The sequence below is a fragment of the Mus caroli genome, chromosome 10 (assembly GCF_900094665.2).
Source record: "Mus caroli chromosome 10, CAROLI_EIJ_v1.1, whole genome shotgun sequence".
Classification (NCBI taxonomy): domain Eukaryota; kingdom Metazoa; phylum Chordata; class Mammalia; order Rodentia; family Muridae; genus Mus; species Mus caroli.
Genome location: NC_034579.1, coordinates 108,091,778 through 108,111,551, shown reverse-complemented (window position 1 = coordinate 108,111,551; position 19,774 = coordinate 108,091,778). Strand labels below are relative to the sequence as shown.

General features: G+C 42.6%; 1 protein-coding gene across 1 annotated transcript in view; it reads left to right on the top strand.

Moving 5' to 3' along the window:
• Rab21 (RAB21, member RAS oncogene family) overlaps window positions 1-19,432 on the top strand; it is a 24,539-nt gene extending 5,107 nt beyond the window's left edge. The window contains exons 2-7 of the mRNA XM_021175103.2: window positions 6,590-6,649; window positions 7,568-7,675; window positions 10,351-10,414; window positions 13,688-13,742; window positions 14,534-14,622; window positions 18,381-19,432. Coding sequence (XP_021030762.1) covers window positions 6,590-6,649; window positions 7,568-7,675; window positions 10,351-10,414; window positions 13,688-13,742; window positions 14,534-14,622; window positions 18,381-18,523 — 519 coding nt within the window. The 3' untranslated portion in view covers window positions 18,524-19,432. The remainder of the gene's footprint in view (window positions 1-6,589; window positions 6,650-7,567; window positions 7,676-10,350; window positions 10,415-13,687; window positions 13,743-14,533; window positions 14,623-18,380) is intronic.
• The last annotated feature ends 342 nt before the right edge of the window (window positions 19,433-19,774 follow it).

Sequence of the window (19,774 nt, the reverse complement as noted above, 5' to 3'; positions counted from 1 at the left end):
CCCCCCCCCCCCCCCCCCCCCCCAGGTTAGGACTATAGCTCCGTTGGTGTAAACCACTTGCTTTGTACACTCAAGTTCTTGCTTTCATCCCTACATAAACCAGGCATGCTATCACATGCTTGCAAATCCCAGCACTGGGAAGGGTGGAGATGAGAAATTCAAGGCCATCCTCAACTACACAAGAAGATTGAGGCCAAGCCAGACTAGAGACTGTTTCTCAACTTGATTGTAAAGAAATATATGTTTTACATTTTAAAATTATTTTCATTCTAAAATTTTGACTGGGATTGACATACGTGGGATTCAAGGAGTTGCTTGCTTGTGCTGTTTTTAATCGTGGTATGAGCCATGCTTCAGTGTCTTAGTGTTGCTGTTTGGTTACTTAGCATTGTAGAGTAATTGTGTACATTCTCTGGAGCACTTGAATTCATGGAGTCTCCAAGCTTTCCTGTGTGTGTGTGTGTGTGTGTGTGTGTGTGTGTGTGTATATGTCTGTCTGTGTCTGTGTGTGTGTCTGTCTGTATGTGTCTGTGTTTAAATGATTTGAGTCTTCAGTGAAGTTGGCATAGACTTTGGGTAAAAGAAAATTATCTTTTTTTTTCCCTATGGACTATATTAAGATAATGCCATTGACTCTGAGGAATTAAATTTAGGAATTTAAAAGGTGTGTGTGTGCCTGTGTGTGCCTGCCTGCCTGTGCCCTTCTGGAGAGTACAACTTTCTGGAATCAGTTTTCTCATTCCACAGTGTGGATTCTGGGAGTCAGACTCGGGTCATCAGACTTGGCAGCAAACACCTTTACCTCCTCAGCCGTCTTAGCAGCTCAAGAACTGTTCTTATTTTGTACCTACTGTGTGTTAAACATTGTACTAACTGGGGATATAAAGCTGAGAAGGTACTGTACTGGCAGACAGCTTTCTCTTCTTTTGACAGGACTCTGTCATTTCCACGGTACACACCCGTTGCCGTGGCAATTACTTCTGCCTTGTGTGTGTCTTTGTGTCTGCACTCCTGGGTAACTCTTTTCCTTTTTTAGTTGTAACCTATGTGTCCTCACTGAAGGAACTTGGATTGTGCACCTTAAGTGACATCTATCACTAATCTCTAAAAAGGAGCAGTGCTTATATTTATAATCAGAGCCATATCTTCCCTTTTGGGTTGTTACTGTGGAATTCCACCTGTCTACCCGGGCAAGTCTGGAGTAGGTGCCTGGCTTTTGACTAGCAAAGCAGTGCTTAGGTTGGCTTTTCAGAGACTGATCCTGACAGTTTAGCCACTGAGACAACCAGCATCCCACAGACAGAAATGGTGTGCTACTCTTGTTAGGCCAAGGCTGTGTCTTTGTGGTCCCTTCACCTCTGCAGTAAGCTCTGCATCTGGGCTCTGCAGCTTCATGCTTTGAATCACAGTCTCTTCTCTAGGAAGCTTGTTCTTCTGGTTTCTGCGAGTGTTTCCAATGTGTGAATTTATTTTTGACTAGCTCTGACTGCCACATGGCTAGGTTTTAGCCAATCCACTATAGTATCTACAGAACAGTTGTAATATTCGAAGTTACTACCTCTTTACTATTTTACCAGCTACACGGAGGCCATAGGAGATGGCATTCATTAACTTATTTGTTGGTGAGATGGCATTTCACCTCATAGCCTATACCGGCCTGGAACTCAGGCTTGTCCTGGTTCTGCCTCTGAGTGCTGGGATTATTAAAGGTGTGCCACCAAGCCCGGGCTGGTGTTTGTGTGTTTTGTTTTTAATAAATAAGTTGGGGGCCACAGAGAAGGCTCTGCAGTGAGGAACAGTGCTGTTGTCACAGGACTGTGAGCAACTCCCGGCTGATGGCTCACAACCGCCTATAACTCGTTCTAGGGGCCTCCTACTCCTGTGGAGTCCGTCCGTCTGTGCAGGCAAAACACTCATAAAAGAAATGACTGCTTTCTGCCTTGTGGTCAGACAATCCTAGCACATAAGGGCTTCACATCTGTCCTCCTTTGCTTTCTCTGCTTCTTAGGCACTACTGGCTTTCAGATTTTCTTCTGTTTTGAACCAGCTCCTGCTGTGTAATGAAAGTTGGCCTCAAATTTGCAGTCCTGCTTCAGTTTTAGTGCCAGGATTCTAGGTATGTACCGTGGCATCCCACAGAAGTGACTTAGTTCCTACTTTGCTGTTAACGTCCGCTCCGCACTCTCCTTTTGCTATATGTGATTTGTCCTGGGTGTCTGAGCCCTAACGGGTCCCAGAATCTATTACCTATCTATCCTATCAATCTATCTTTCCTTCCTTCCTTTTTAAGAAAGACAATCAAGGATGTAAAAATACTGAAGAACCCAGGTCTCTTTTCTGGTCATTTTTATTCTCTTACTACAGAAAAGTAATTATATAATTTACTTGCTTGAATTCTATCCTATCTTAAGATTGGGAGTGAGATAGTTTACACTAAGGTCTACAACAGTATTAGGAATAACAAAATAGTGTGATTAGTTCTGTGTTCAGTTCATAGTCAGCAAATAGAAACAGGATCATATTTCTTAATTCAGTACCATGCTTTCAGAAAGAAGCCTGTTCATGCTTATTGGAAAGACCTCTAGAAGTCAGTAGACAGTAAAGAACGAACGAACAGCGACTGACAGGTTGTGGAAAGATTTGCATTGGCATTTTATTTGTCCCTGTGACTTCCCGCCTACAGTTGATGTTTTTTTCCTTCATCCACTAGGTTTTGGGTAGGATGTGGGGTGATAGGCGCCAGGTAAAAGTAACAACCCGAGCTAATGAGATCGCTCATTTTTTGTTGTTTGTTGAGTCATGGTTTCTCTGTGAAGCTCTGACTGTCCTTGAACTCCCTCTATAGACTAGACTGGCCTTAAACTCAGAGATCCACCTACCTCTGCCTTCCAAGTGCTGAGATTAAAGCTGTGTGCCACCACCACCCATCTAGAGATCTCTAATTTTTAATACCCCTAAAGTTTGGAAGACGAAATACTTGGGATTTCATAGAATATGGAGGGAGAGGGTGGGAAATATGTCATTACTTTGATCTTTGCTGTGTTGTTCCTACCGTGAGATTAGGGAGGTGACTTGGTGTCCAGGAACACTTACTGTCCAAATGGAGAATTGCCAGCTTAAGAAACGTCTGCTTTCTTGGCTAGACAGCTCTGTGCAATGGGAAAGGCGTTCCGGAGTCAGACAGGGTTCTGCCCACCGCACCCACCCTAATTAGCTGACCTGAGTCACTGTAGTTCTGTAAATCTCAAATTTATAACTATAAAATAAGGCTCATTATCTACCTCACAAGGTTGATGCAAGTATTAAAGGAGAACTGGAAAGCACAGAGCTTGACAGTCTGTAACCCCACCCCCAGGCCTAGAACCTTCCAAATTACTACTGTTGAGTCCTCCACCTCTCCATTCTAGCAGATGGTACTGGTGGTTTATTGAGGAGTTACCAGCGATGTATAATTCCCTGCAAATGTTGAAATTGTTTTCAGCATAAGCATGGTTCTTTTTTTTAAAAAAAGACTTATTTATAGGAGTCCACTGTAGCTGTCTTCAGATACACAACAGAAGAGGGCATCAGATCCCATCACACATGGTTGTGAGACACCATGTGGTTGCTTGGAATTGAGTTCAGGACCTCTGGAGGAGCAGTCAGTGCTCTTAACCGCTGAGCCATCTCTCCAGCCCATAAGCATGGTTCTTAAGTCTGTGATTGTCTCCCCTTAGCTTTGCTACCATATAACAAACAGAATTAAGAAATACACTGACCAGATCGGTATTTTATAACCGCAAAGGGTAATTTAATAATCTGGCCAAATTAAGTGCATAGTTTTGTAGAGCTGATTTAAACAGACAAATATCAGGACTTTGACTATGTGCTACTATTCGGATGTACATTAAACCTATAATTGTATTTTAAAAACAGTGTTTGCTCTTAAAAATACTTTCAACATATTGAAAATGTAAGAGTGTGGTTGAAGTGAAGATAACTTATGTTACAGAGAGAAGCTTGCCACACGTGGGGGCTGACTGAAAGGGAAAACAGATCACTTGGGTACATGCCTTAGAAGTGCGTCTCTTGTTTGAATTAAGATAGTTTAGTCCATGGGTCAGTGAGGTGACCCAGCAGCTCAGAGCACTCCTATACAAGCCCTGCAACCTGAATTTGACCTCAAGAACCTAAGTAAAGGGCAGACGCTTTTGAATGAGGACCTTGTAAAGGTGCTGCCTGCCCCCACACACTTCATGTATATGCAAGTAAAAATTAATTTAAAAAAAACCTAAAGTTTTGCTTATAATGAAATTTTTAGGAGCACATTTCTTCTATAAACTCTGTTTTACCTCTTCCAGTGTCCATAGGCATATTTATAGAGGTGTTTATCTATAGTAACGCCGTTTGTTAAGAGCATCCTCCAACCCTAACTAGATGTTAGCCTAAGGAGGTACTGAAGTCTCATAGCCGTAAATTGTTCTTAGACGTCTGGACCATAGATCCTGCTTTGCGACTTGTTGTATGACCTTGGGCAAGACTCTCTTCTTGAGTCTCGATCTCCATGCCTAAGATATTTGGGTGATAATTATTTCTTACTCACAGAGTGTTCTGAGAATTAAATAATATTTGGAAAGCTATTAAACATTGCCTATTTTATTTTAGTCTAAAAAGACTGAATAATAATAATAGTAAATGGAATCTAGCATGTAGAAATTCTTATGTCCTGAAAAGATACGTTATAGTACAAGACAGTCTAGTTCACCTGTTGCAAGTTAGGTTTCCAGAAAGTATAGAATAGAGAAATTCGGTATAGAATGTGTGCATCATATAGGGAGGCATGGGGAAGATACACAGTACAGTCAGGGCAATGTCAGCTTGTAAAGAGAGACCAAGGACTGACTATCATAGAAGGCAAGGCTATCATAGAACCCCATAGAAAATAGGAAGACCAGGCTTGCGAGGCTAGTGTTTTGGGGAGGGATATTGGCTGGCAGCGAGGAAGATAATTCTGAAACTCTAAACCTTAGAGAAAGCTAGGCAGTGTGGTATGAGCCTGTAGTCACGGCCTCTGAGGACACTAAGGCAGGGGCAGCAGGCAATCACGGAGAGCAATGCCAACCTGTGCCGTACAGCGAGACCCTATCCTTAAACCCAATCTATGTTTCACTCAGCCACCTGTAGTAGTGTACGTGTCCCTGGGAGGCAGCCCCTTCATAGGATCTTAAAACAAATTACATGTGGGTCTTGGGGATTGACCTCAGGCTGACAGACTCTATGGTGAGCATTTTTATTTGCTGAGCTGTCTCTGAGCCGCAACCCAGGATCTTTTGATTTAGCCTTAGCTTCTTTGTGTGGTTCCCCTGTGGGCAGCCTCCTGTGCTGCAGGCTTCAGCGCTTTGTTTCTGGGTAGGAGAAACTCCACCTACTCCTAAGGGAGGGATTGTTCATCACCTTCCTCCTAACCAGACAAGCCTTGAACTTCCTTCTCAGCAGTCCCTTCGCGTGTCCTTGGCAGACACTGTTCGCTGTTCTCAGTCTCCAAGCAGCTATAAGCTCCCTTGAAAGACTGGGGCCTGGCCTTTCATTTCTGTGACAGAGTTACGCGTTAAACAGTTGGACTATCTACGCACAGAACCATTTTCAGCAATGTGGGTATCTTACGGATTGTCTCGATACTCATTTTAATCAGAAGTAAGGAAGATCCTATTAAATTAAATGCTCTAGGAAGAAACTCATCGCATATATGGAAAGGGAAAGGCATAAGGAAAAGCTGGGCCCATTTTCCAATGTGTTTCTATGGGTATTTTATTAGTTTTTAAGTGTGTGTGTGTGTGCACACATGCCTGGGCACATGTCTTAAATTTCAGCATTTGGGAGGCAGAGGCAGGAGGATCCCTATGAGTTAAATGCTAACCTGGTCCACATGATGAGTTCTAGGTGAGATAGGCTACACAGTGAGACCCTGTCTCAAATTCTTTTCTCTTTAGAATGCATGTTGTGTATGTTTGTGTTGCACACTATATGTGTGGGAGTTAGAGGACAAATTTGGATGTTATCCTTGACTTCTCCCTCACTGTGAGATGGTCTCTTTGTTGGTACTTACTGTGTAGGTCAGGCTAGCTAGCCAGAGAGGCCAGAATTTTCCTGTTTCTGGATCCCGTCTTACCTTAGGTGTGGTGTGCTTTGATTGTAGCCCCACGTGCTTCTGCTTGTGCATATGTGTAAGTGGGTTCTGGGATCAAGAATTCAGGTCATCATGCCATGTCCTCCCTCATTTACCACCGAGCCGTCTCCCAGGGTTTTACGGTTCCCTCGACCACCAAGCTCAGCCCTCAGCACTTCTTACATTCCCTTAGAGTTTCCATAACTTGTGTTCATAGAACAGGATAGGTCTTTCTTAGAGTGTGAGTAATACTTTGTCTTTAGTGAAAATAATAGTTGGCCATAAAATAAAAAGTTGGTGATTGTCTTTTCTTTCAGACAGTCTAAGTTTGGCATGGAGATCTTCACTCATTCATGTATGGTCAGGGGAAGGACGTGATTTTATTATTTTATAGGAAACATTGTTTAACACATGCTTATTTCCTTTTTTTTTTTTTTTTTTTAGGCATCTTTCCTAACAAAGAAGTTAAATATTGGTGGGAAAAGAGTAAACCTTGCCATATGGGTAAGTGTTCAGAAATCTGTCTGTCTGTCTGTCTGTTTTGAGACAGGGTCTCACTGTGTAGCTTTGGCTGTCCTGAACTCATTCTGTAAACCAGGCTGATCTGAAACTCAGAGATCTAATCTGCCTCCTCCCAGCTCGTGCTGGGATTAAAGGCGTGACTAACTCACTTGAGGAAGAGGGATTTGGATTTCATTTTTTTTTTTAAGTAAATAAATTATCTACCCAAAACCATTTCCTTAATTAAAAAGTTCCTAAAATCTAATTGAGAAATCTATTTGGGGGAGCTGGAGAGATGACTCAGGGGTTAAGAGCACTGACTGCTCTTCCGGAGGTCCTGAGTTCAATTCCCAGCAACTACATGGTGACTCACAACCATCTGTAATGGGATCTGCTGCCCTCTTCTGATGTAGCTAAAGACAGCGACAGTGTATTCATATGTATAAAATAAATAAATAAATCTTTAAAAAAGAAAGATGAAAGAGAACTCTATTTGGAGCACAATTTTATATCTGATATTGATGTTATAATTTTTTCAGTTGCAGAAGGAAGGGTCAGGGTTGATGGGCTGTCTGGCTTGTGCTTGCTTTCCTCCAAGCAGCTGGGGTAACTAGTGGAGATCAAGAAGTGTTAGCAGGTTGTCCTGATGCACTCCTCTTCTGCATTCCTAAGATCCTCAGTGTAGGGCCGAGAGTGTTGTAAGCACTGAGCACCTGAACTGGCCTGCTAGTGTGTGTAGGAGACCACCAAGGAGCAGGGGTGGGAGAGGGGGGGAGGAGGATCATCATGTGTAACGGTAAAGCATCAGGCGAAGCTGCTTCTCTCCCTTGCTGTGTCTTTTTGTACTGTCTTTGGGTTCTCTGTTTAGCAGCCATGTCCTTTCCCCTTTGACCTACTAAGGAAGCATTTGCTCTTTCTTAGGACACAGCAGGTCAGGAGAGATTCCACGCACTGGGCCCAATCTACTACCGAGATTCGAACGGAGCTATTTTAGTTTATGATGTAACGGATGAAGATTCCTTCCAGAAGGTACCCTCTTCATTCCTGTAGTGACTTAACTGGAAGGGCCGGGCTCACTGGTTGGTTGGTTGGTTGGTTGGTTGGTTGATCTCTTATTTATGTGTCTGCATTTGCCAGTGACGAGTTTCTAAACAGGAAGCCATACAGATTGAGCATACATGGTGACCATTATTTATCAAATTAATTAGTTCATATCAGAGTAATAATGGTTTGTTATGGCTTTCTCAAATACTAGAAAAAGGAATAAAATTGAAGTTAAGCTTCAGAAAAATGTAGAGACTTTGATTTTTATCTTTAAATTAAAATTACTTAATTTGATTCCATACATTCTGAGCTCCTAAAGCTTGGTCTGTGTCTGCATGGGAGGGCTGCCTCCTCCTCAAGGGGCCAAGGAAGAGCAGTCTGAAGCCTGACTCCCAGCCCAAGGAAGCACCCTGGAGGAGGAGCGAACTTTAGAAAAGTAGTGTTGAGTTTTTAAATTCTTTCCTAATTTTTTAAATTCCCTCTTCAGATTTATACTGTAAATGTAGAATGTTTCTCCTCAAGGCAGGGTCTCACTATCTAGGCCTGGCTGACCTGGAACTTGCTATGTAGACCAGGCTGGGCTGTCACAGAGAGCCCCTGCCTCTGCCTCCCAAGAACTGGGGTTAAAGGAGCAAGCCCTTCGCCAAATATAGGATTTTTAAGCTTATTTGGAACCAAAAATAAGTCACCTGTGAACTTTCCCCACAGTCACAATGAGTTCCTGTGTGACCTTCCTTGGGTCAGTAGTGGGTTGGCTTGTGTGAGGGAATAGGTAATTTGCAAGTCAGAGCTTCTCTTGTCCTGAGTTACAAGGTAATGCATATTGAAATGACTTCTAATTTAGTTTTGTTTCTGTTTTCGATTTACCTCTTCTTCCCCCACACCTGTCTATTTAATGATGAAAATGCAAATATATAGTTTCCTTGTTAGATTACTAATGATGCAGGAAAACAGCCCAGGTAATTAAAATGCAGCAAGTGCTCGCTGATCTAAGGTTTGCTTGCTCTTTAGATATTTTGAGGCTGCTGTTTGATGCTGCCTGTTACCATTTCTGGGGTTTTTGCGTCAAGTACAGGGGCTTAAGCATTTCACTGACTGAGAGCAAGATGAAAATGTGGCCAGTTAGTGATACTGAGCAGAACCTCTAAGGCAGGCTGCCTAAGCACAGTAACTTACGACTTCTCATGGTTCTGTGGCTTGGCCAGCAGGTCCTCTGCTCTCTGTCATGGCGTCAGAGTCGCTCGGAGCTGTACTGAAGGGGGAATTGGATGGAGGCTGGAATGCCCAACTAGCCTGCTTCTTGTTCACAGGCCCTTTGTCCATATGCACTTGCTGGTTTCACGCTGTAGCCTAAACTTTCTGTAGGACCGTTAGATTCCTATAAAATTAGAATCCACAGGCCTATTAACCTTGAATCTGGAGCAGGCATAGTGTTCCCTCTGTCACATTGATCCTCATATTGATCACATATTCTCGATCAAATGAGTTACAGCACCAGCCAAGATTTCACCTGGTAAAGGAAGGGAATGAAGGTCCAGCTTTACCTCATCCCGAAATCCACGAGGACAGAGATGAGGATATCCATGGAGAGTGGTCTGGTCCGTGACATTAACGTGTTTTAAGACATGAATTGGCAGATGGCTATGTTATCTGTGTGAGAGAAACGCTGTGGTGATGACGATGCACGTTTCCACTCTCTCATATACGTCTCATGCGATAGCAACCTGTGCTTTATTATAGGGTGATAATAATCATCTCTGCTTTTATATTTATAAAGACAGCTCCTCTACATTTTTTAGAGAATAGCCACATGTCATAGGTACAGATGCATAGTAAATGTTTACCACACAGTAGTGGGATTTTTCCGACTTACAGATGTGTATTTTTTAAAGGTGGGTATATATGTTTTGTGAGATGTGATTGCATATAGATTAAATTTTACTATTAAGAATTGAAAGCAGATGTCCTGGTTTGTTCTTTGTCATGCTGTCTGATTATGATTTCATCATTATAGTATTTAAGGTTAGTATTGTTGATTCTAGCTTATGTCCAGCTGGTCCACAGCTGAACTGCTTCCTTTGTGTGTGTGTGTGTGTGTGTGTGTGTGTGTGTGTGTGTGTGTGTGTGTATACTGTAGTTCTCATTGCTACTGTAGTTGTCCTCTACCTGAGGTTCTCACCAGGGGATGACAGAAATCTGTAGACATCTTTAGCTGATATCATGAGAGAATGATGTTGGTGGAGGCCAGGGATTCCACAGGTATCAAAGGGCTGTACCAGACACCGTGGCAGTAGTGCCAAAGGAAACCTTTTGTCAGACACTAAGGAATGAAGTCTTATCTTGTCATGCACACTTTTTGTTCCCCCTTCTAAAGGCCATAATATAGAAGTCTAAAGGCTATAACATAGGAATCAATTAAGGCTTGATCAAAAACACTGTGGTCATACCCTCCTAAGTCCAAAGTGACTCTGCTAAAAATGTCTTAATACCAGGTACTGGACTTCACAATGTTTGTTCTGGCAAATAGCTTTGCTTGAATGTATGAAAAAATGTATAAAACTTTGTAATTAGAGTTGTGTTTTTACATAAACACGGGGTTAGGTGTTGTGGAACTAATCCCCCTAAGATTTGTTTTCATGTTTGCTCTGTTGTGTACACAGGTAAAAAACTGGGTCAAAGAATTACGGAAAATGTTGGGAAATGAAATCTGTTTGTGTATAGTTGGTAAGTATTAGTACTGGTTTATTTTTAATGTCCTTTGTTTCTGTGATTATATTTTGGGATCTTTCTAAGTGACTTGTATGTAAGGGTTTAATCCCCAGAACCACCGTTTGACAAAACAAACAATTATAACTGCAGCATCAAACTGTACAAGATATAAAAATATGTATAAAAGTCCACTACTATTTCAGCAGGAACCATAGACCAGAAAATAAGAAAATTAATGTAAGAGTGTGCTAGTGTAAGCAAAAGGAAAAGGAGAAAAATGTAATGTCAGGAAGGAGAAAAGAGCAAGAGGTTAGGAATGGTAGGAACCATGAAAAGTTCCAGTAATGAAAAAGTGTGAAACAACTTTAAGTTACTGGACGAAGGGAGTGCAACTGAGCCCATCATTGGGCACGTGGGCTGGCTCAGCAGCCCCAAGTCCTCACCGCTGAAGTGCAACCCTGGGGACCCGCCTAAGTGCTGAGAGAGCCGACTCTGCAGAGCTGTCCTCCGGCCTCCACACGTGTGCTGCAGCACGCTCCTTCCCTTGCACACAAGCATCATGCATGTGTGATAGTCATTTGTTATCTAGGTAAAAGCATTAGTTCTTCTATAAGACAAAACCCAACACCAAAATCAAACCTCCAGTAGGATGAAGCTAGAAGTACAGCTGTAGATGTGTGTGTTGGAGCAGAGAGGGTTGGGCAATATTGCCAATAATGATAATGTATGAACCAAAACAGAAGTCATGTGTAGAGGGGAATAAACAGAAAAAGCTTTTAGAAATATGATAGTAGAAAATACTGCTTGTGATGTAATAAGAGAGGAGCTGGAGAGATGGCTCAGTGTTGAGAGCACTTGACCACTGTTGCAGATGTTGCAGGCTTGGTTCCCAGCACCCACGTCAGGAGCTCACACCACCTGTCACTCCAGTTCAGAGGATCCAGCCTCTGACCCCCATGGGTACCTGCCATCTCCATACACCGTACATTGTGCACATAAACTAATGCAGGCATACATATATACACATTATTAATTTTTTTCCAAAGATGTAATAAAAAGGAAAAATAGATATGAAAGGTCAAAAAAAAAAAAAAAAAGTGTTGGACCAGCATCTGGTCCTTCTGCTCTCTACACTGCCTTCAGGGCTCTCTGGCCACCAGGCTGCTGCAGATTAGGTTGAGCCTCCGTGTCCTGTGGTTGTTCTCATTATTAAGTTCTCCGGGTAGCTCATCTGCAGACAGGTTCTCTCAAAACGGTGCCTAGCTCTTGCCCTCCGAGTCATGCGCTCTGATAGGTGGGGTCCTCTCCATGCTGTCCACCTCTCCAGAGGAGTCACTGTCTGGCCAAAATCCCAGCTGTTGTGAGGTAGTGAGGGCTGTCGGCTCATCATGAGGTGCAATGCTAGACTCCCAGGGGGCTGGAGTCCTAGGGATCATTGTCCTAAATGCAGTGTCCCAGCTCAGGGTTTGCATAGTTAACAGTCGTGTCACCTCATTGCTTTTATATAGAGGTAGTTAATAAAAGCTCCATCTCCTTTTTAGAAGCATTGGTTGGCCACATTTTCCCAAGTTCTAATATAGTGTACGTACGTATGTACGTATATATTGTGTATATAATACATGTGCATGTGTGTATGTGTGAGAGAGAGACGGAGAAACAAGAGATGATCATTATGAGCTTTGCCTAGCCTGGAACTCCCAGAGATCCTCCTGCCTCTGCCTTCCAGGCTCTGGGATTAAAGGCATGTGCCACCATATCTGGCTTGATTTATTTTTATTATTTTTAGTTATATGTGTGTGAAGGGGCATGTATATGTGAGCGTGCGTTCCCATGAAAGTCTGAGGCCCTTTCTTCTTGGAGCTGGAGTTACAGTTAGCTGTGAGCTGACCAACTCGGGTCAAGAACTGAATTCTTGTCCTCTGGAAGAACACAGTATGCTCTCCCAACCACTGAGCCCAGCCCCGCAGTGAAGTTTTGTGGGAGACCTGCCACCAGGTGGCTTCTTGTATTTATAGAGTAAGACAGCTTGCTCGCTCTCTGATTACCGTCCAGTGTACTGACTATAACATGTATTGGATTGAATTTTTATTGACAGACTGTAATGTAGACCATGAAATTACTGTGATTCTTGTAGCGTTGTGGCTCTGTTCAGAGCATAGTGTCTCTGCTGACGTGGTCGGTGCACACTGACCACAATGACTTTAGTGTCCCCTGCTCACACTCATCCTTTCGCATTTGTTGCAGCTCAGAGTTAAGTACTCAGATTATCCGAGGTCTTCAGTACAGACCACTGCACTTGGGCTTCTCAGTGATAAATGTTTCATTTCTCACTGGGTGCTGTGTTTATTCCTTTATAAAGTTTATTTTATTCTACCTGAGAGGTAAAAGGGAAGAAAGGAGACTATTTGTTTCAAGTGTGTTTCCTTACGTTGCTTCTCCCCCATTCTTCTCTGTTTGTGGTTTCAGTGACCTTCACCCTCTATCCAGCCAGTTCAGCTTCTGTCCACTGCTCTAAAATAACACCCTTTTTGTTTTTGTATTGTTTTCTTTTTCAGTATCTAAATTTTGGTTCTACTTGGTTGTTTTGTTTGTTTGATTTTTTTCAACAAACTCTTGGCCTAGATGCATTGTTTAAGGAAAGTAAACATACCTTCAGCATTGTAAACCCCTGCGGCATGTGTGTATCACCTTGTACATGTGGCATGTGTGTATCACCTTGGAAAACAGCGCTCAAATTGTTTCATCAACAGTATACTTAAAGCCTCTCCATGGTGGAGGAGGAGAACTGAAAAATGCACACATTAAATTTTTTAACTTAAACTAGTTTATGTTATCAAATAAAAGAGTTTCATTTTAGAACCCAAGATGGAAGCATACTATAGTTTAGTAAACCAATAATTACACTTAATTATTGATTGGCTTTAAGTTGATTGGGAAATAAAGAATTAAAAAAAAAAAACATGTATATATACTTTAATTAAAAAAAAAAAAAAAAAACGACTATTCTTTCTCATGAATCTTAGCCCCTGCTGTGCCTTATGGTCTCTGAGGAAGAGCGATTGTTTGCCTCTGTCAGGCTGAAAGTTCAGGTCGTAGCCACACTGACCCATGTGTAGGAGGAAGTGGGACTGTGAACGGCTCTCATCTTTGTGATGAGACATTTGGAAGGCTGATGGGAATTACTGTTATTTTTTTCAAATAATTAGTCACAATTATATATTTAGGATTGTCTGATTTTATTAAAAATAAATCAATATTAAGAATAGTGTTTCCTTTTTTACACATTAGGTAATAAAATAGACTTGGAAAAGGAGAGACACGTCTCTATTCAAGAAGCAGAATCGTAAGTGTCCCCCCCCCCCCCGATGGCGGTGCTCCCCAGTGGGTGCTCCCCGATGGCGGTGCTCCCCAGTGGGTGCCCCCCCATGGCGGTGCTCCCCAGTGGGTGCCCCCCCATGGCGGTGCTCCCCAGTGGGTGCCCCCCGATGGCGATGCTCCCCAGTGGGTGCCCCCCCGTGGTGGTGCTCCCCAGTGGGTGCTCCCCCATGGCAGTGCTCCCCAGTGGGTGCCCCCCCATGGCGGTGCTCCCCAGTGGGTGCCCCCCCGATGGCGGTGCTTCCCAGTGGGTGCTCCCCGATGGCGGTGCTCCCCCGTGGCGGTGCTCCCCAGTGGGTGCCCCCCCGATGGCGGTGCTCCCCAGTGGGTGCCCCCCGTGGCGGTGCTCCCCAGTGGGTGCTCCCTTACTGTGCCCTTGGATGCTTCACTTTCACAAACCCTCAGGGAGGGCTGAGCACTTGTTCTCAGGAAGCATGTTTGTCCTTCAGAGTGGGGGCAGCTGGCAAGAGTAAGGTATTTCTCCTGATTTCACTAAAAATGAGGACTATGTGGAGGAGTTATCAAGGGATTTCAAAGACTTGTAAGGTATTTTGCATTCCAAATAAGTGTATAAAAATTTTAATCATGTTTTTTTTTCCTAAATTTGATTCAATATATAGAGAAATTAAATAGCTAAATAACCTTAGTGAAACTAAAATTGGGTAAGTTAGTAAGTCAATAAAGGTGAATTTAGTCACTAAAATTGCTATTGTAGAAAGCCTTATGTCAATGACTCTCTGTTTTCTTTTCTTTGTTAAGGTATGCGGAGTCTGTGGGAGCAAAGCATTATCACACGTCCGCTAAACAAAACAAAGGCATTGAGGAACTCTTTCTTGACCTTTGTAAAAGTACGTATATGCATGTCAGTACATTTAAAAATGGCTTTTAAAACTGTTACTAATGTTTCTAGCCAGGAATAGTGGTGCACACCTTTATCCCAGCAGTCAGAGGGCCGAGGTCGGAGCAGCTCTGAGTCTGAGGTTAGCTTGGTCTACAGAGTGAGATCCAGACCTGCCTCAAAGAAAAAAGTGTTGTTCATTTTTCTAAAGTGAAAGTTTGCCGATTTCTGTTAATGAAAGCAGGAGAAAAATTTAAGAAGTGTCTGTACTGTCACTACTTGGTGACACCCTTCAATTCATGTTTTAAAATCTTGGGACTTTTGTCTTTTTTAAGCAATAACTTATGGTTTGGAAGTCACTTGTTTGATGTGTGCTAGTGTATTTAAAATGTCTGTGTGACTATTTTAAAAAGCAAGGAAAACTTGTGTATTAAAGTGCATTCAAGGGCTGAGGGGATCGCACAGTTGGTAAGGTGCTTACTTTGTTAGTACATGTGCGGACATGACACCCACACACGGTGGCAAGAGTTTAGAAGCCCCTCCCTCATCCCCCAAGCCGGGGAGTTGGATCCCTGGGGCTAGCCTCTAACCTAATTCAATAGGCAAGATCTCAGTCCTAGTGAGAGAGAAACCCTTTTCAAAGAATAAGGTGGGTGCCTCCGGCCTACACACACACTTTTTAGATGAAAAAGAAGAGCACACATTTGAGGGCCATAACAGTTGGTTCCAGTGGGTGGATCTTACTGCATCTTGGTTGACAGATGAGTGAAGAAGAGGTGGTGAGGACAGTCAGTGCATGACCGCACGGAAGGCTCCTTACTAAGTCTTTGCAGACGTCGGGGTGGCGATGTGCCTTGAAAAGCATGGCTTTCTCAGATGCACATTAAAGCACTCCATGAATAAAATGATTCACAATTATTGTAGAGACACGGGAGTAAAATGAGGGGTTGGCTTGATTAGGCTCTTTTCCTCTACTTTTACATGTTTGAAGTTCTCATGCCAAAAGGTTTCCTAGGAGAAAGAAAAGCAAATTTCTTAATAAGTATGGCCTTATTAAGAAGTCCATTTCTCTTGTTGTCAATACAGTGCCTATATTTAGGAGACTGCTAGTCTGTGGAGTAATACTGAGTGGTTGTCAAACTGTAGCTGGTACACTTACGGACCTCATTCCCTTGGAAATTTGACGAAACTAGTTTTGCACTCTAGGAAAAAAAACTATGTGTACACCAACTTTGGGATAAATTTTACTTTTAAGACTCCAAAGTTACGCATAATTCCTTCAGGAAAATGAGGTCTTGCATTAATCAGCATTAGCATTACTTGATATTATTAGAAGCGCAGCTTTTTGGGCCGGTCCCAATCCTATTGAATCAGAAGGTCTGATCAGGAGGTCTGAATCTGCCCTCTGAATCAGGAGGGCAGGTGCTGCTCTGTAGAAATCATCCATGTGATGCTAGTGTGCCAGGCTGAGAACCAGGGCTGTGTCCAGCCACACGAGGATCTGCTGAGGCACACGAGGATGTGGGTGTGTTATGTCCTGAAGGTCGAATTTCCCCAAGTACTCACGTGTCAGGCTTCCAGTTCTCAGACATACGAAGACTGTAGATCAGAGTTTCTAACCAGTGTGATGAGTACCATGCCTTAAGAATATTTACAGTATTCTCCATCTATTCATTTAAAAGTCCTGTAACATACAAGTGCTAATATAAACCCGTTTCATACATACTAAAACACACCCAGAAACGGAAACTCTAAAAGGCTTAATAAATACAGAGAAGCAGACTCTATAATGGTTCCTCGTTCATCTCACTGTGGCGTCTGGCACATCCAGCTTGAGCGCTGTTCTCCATGAGCTACAGCCTGGATACAGATTGTAGAACTCTTAGGTTTGAAAGACCCCCTCTCTCCTTCCTTCATCTTGTTGACCGTCTGTTGCTTCCTCCCAGTCAGTCTTGAATTTTCACTCGTTTCTCATAAAGGAGGTGCTTCACAGGTCAGGAAGATTTGTCAGGTTGGTTTTGTTTCATTGGTTGGTTGGGGGTTTTGGGGTTGGTTGTTGGTTGGTTGGTTCAGGGTTTTTGGTTTTGTTATTGTTGTTTGTTTTTTGTTTTGAGACAGTTTCTCTGTATAACAACAGCTCTGGCTCTCCTGTAACTCACTCTGTAGACCAGGCTGGCCTGGTAGTCTGGAACTCAGAGATCTCCTTGCCTCTGCCTCCTGTGTGCAGGGATCAAAGGCTACACTACCACCTGGCAGGGTTTTTGTTTTTATTTTTTATATATATTTATTTATTAATGGATTTGTAACTTTTGTCTTCTGTAAGAAATCTGTAAGAAAGACACACAGAGAAAAATCTTCAAGCCAAAATCACAAAATTCTCTCTCCATCTTCCTCTGTTCCACTTGTGTGAGATAGAATTTCACTCAACCCAGGTTAGCCTTGAACTCTATAAGTAGCAGAGGCTGTCTCTGAACTCGATCCTACTGTCTCCACCTCCAAGTAATAGGATTGCAGGCATCTGCTACAGGCATCAGCTGCTTATTGTCACGGTTCATGGGGGCTTGATGTGCTATTTCATTTTGTTTGGTTTTCACTGTGGAACTCTGGCTGTCCCGGGACTCACAGAAATCCTCCTGCCTTTGCCTCCTGGGTGCTTGGAACACAGTACCCAATTCATGCAATTATGCTCTATACCATACACATGGATATTTCTCTCTTTTTTTTAACCTTTTTTTTTTTTAAGGTTTATTTTTGTGTGTATCTGTGTATGTATGTGCATAGGAAGCCAAAGGAGGCCAATGGATGGGCTCTCCTATCATTCTTTACCCTATCTACCCATTTCTTCAGATTCAGAGTCTCTGAATCTGATACCAGCAAGCCTGAGCCATCCTCCTGTCTCCATCCTCTTTGAAGCCAAGGGGGCTCTGTTGGGGTATCACCTTTTCACGTGGGGTCCAAACTCCAGTCCTGCACTGTGACTGATGAACTGTTTCTCCACCTCTGAAGTTCTTTTCACTCTGATTTCAGAGACCATTGGCTTTATACACATATTACCTTAATTACACATGCTTGCGTGTGCGTCTGTATGGGGATGTGCGCATGAGTGTATGTGGTGGAGGACGCCAGGGCAGTCATTAGCTTCCAGATGTGGGTGCTGGTTCTGCTGTAGGAGCAACATACACTATTAACCACTGAGCCACCTCTCCAGCTCCGCAAATACCATTTTTTTCTATTTACTTATTTATCTATTTATTTACTTACATGAGTACACTGTAGCTGTCTTCAGACACACCAGAAGAAGACATCAGATTTCATTGAAGATGGTTGTGAGCCACTTTGTGATTCCCAGGAATTGAACTCAGGACCTCTGAAAGAGCAGTCGGTGCTCTTAACCACTGAACCATCTCTCTAACCCCCATTTTCTTAAATAAGTCTTGTGCCCTAAATTTAATCTCCTTGCACTAGGAATAAGTTGAACTTTACCTACTTCCGACAGTTTTGGAAAATCTGGATTATACTTAGTGTGCACTGTTTATTCAAACATAAGCAAGTGTCCTCCTCTATTACTTTCTTTGTGGCTATTAAAGCACTGCGTGTTATACTTTGTAAATTCTAGTTTTTAAGTTGTTTTCTTGAGTTGCCATAGCATTCAGTGTGTGCCCTTGAGAGACTGTTGATGGGAAGTCGCTTCTCTCAGCCGACTTGAATTGCAGAGCGAGAGAGAAAGCCCCCAGGATGTGGTGTGCTCACCTTTGCTTTCTGTTTCAGGAATGATAGAGACGGCCCAGGTGGATGAGAGGGCAAAAGGCAATGGCTCCAGTCAAGCCGGGGCTGCCAGGCGAGGCGTGCAGATCATCGACGACGAGCCTCAAGCTCAGAGCGGCAGCGGAGGGTGCTGTTCTTCTGGCTAACGGCTCAGCCTGTGACACTCAAAACATAAGAGAACTGTGGATCATTGCCCTCAACATGAAGACTGCCATATTCCAAGTCACATCATTTTACCAATGGAGTTATAGAATTAACAGTATTTTCAATTACGTTTATAACACTGCAGAGACCTTAAGTGCTAAACTTAGTGGAGTTTGTGACCAGAGAATTGGCATTTTCTACAAATGTTAACAAAGCAATTACCAATGGCCTTTTTACATATTTTTTCTTTAATGAGGAATAATATGCATGTAGAAAAGACCTACTTAAAGGCTTCATTTATATTCTTTTAAATCAGATCTTTATTTAATAACTTATATATGATGTTGGAATGGTATACATTTTTGCAGTCCTTTGTATTTTGTGGTAGTTTGAATTGTATCACTTCTAAACAGCATACTGTTTTTGTTTTTGTTTTTTGATTAGCAGATACGTGAAGTTCTATTTTTGCAGGGTTTGCACAGGCCCCTAACTGTCTACTACTTTGATATAATCTATAAACATCCTGTATGCTGAGCTGGTAAAATACATTGTAAATTACGTATTAAATATTTTATCTGCTTTTACAAGCGCAAGGTGCAAAAATATATACAATTGTCATCTTGATGACTGTAAGGTGAATTAACCGTTGGTGATAACACCTAAGCTTTTGACTCTGTTATAGCGCTCACCACCTCTTCCCTTGTCTTAACGTGGAAGTGCGAGCTTACATGTTCACAGACTTACCTGACTCGCGTACTTACCTGCTGCTGTCACCTTCCCCTTCCCTTTTCTGTTTCTGTTTCTTTTTCTTTTTTCCTTTCTTTTTCTTTCTTTTTTTTTGCCTCTGTGTCCCAGTGATCCAAAAGCAGCGTTTGCCTTTTTATTGTTATTAAACAAGTTTCCTTCTGCCAGTGTTGTTTTAGAATGGTTACCTTATAAGAATTTGAGTGCCGCTTGCCAAGCTTCGTTTCTGCAATGACTCAAGTTTTCTGTAGGCCTTTCCAGGAGATGGGCTCCCTGGCCGGAGAAGAGGGCTCCCGTAGTAGCCACTGGCCAAGGCGTCTTTATGCAGAGCATGAGTGGTGATGTACGTTCCCAAGGCAGCATTTCTGGGTCCCTTGTGGGTTACTGCTTGTCAGAAATGAATATACAAAGTTGTATATCACTTTATAAGAGTTTTCCTGAGTTTCAATAGGAAGAAGCATTTTGTAATGTTGTTACAGCAGACACTGGGAAGATTCTATTATAAAATC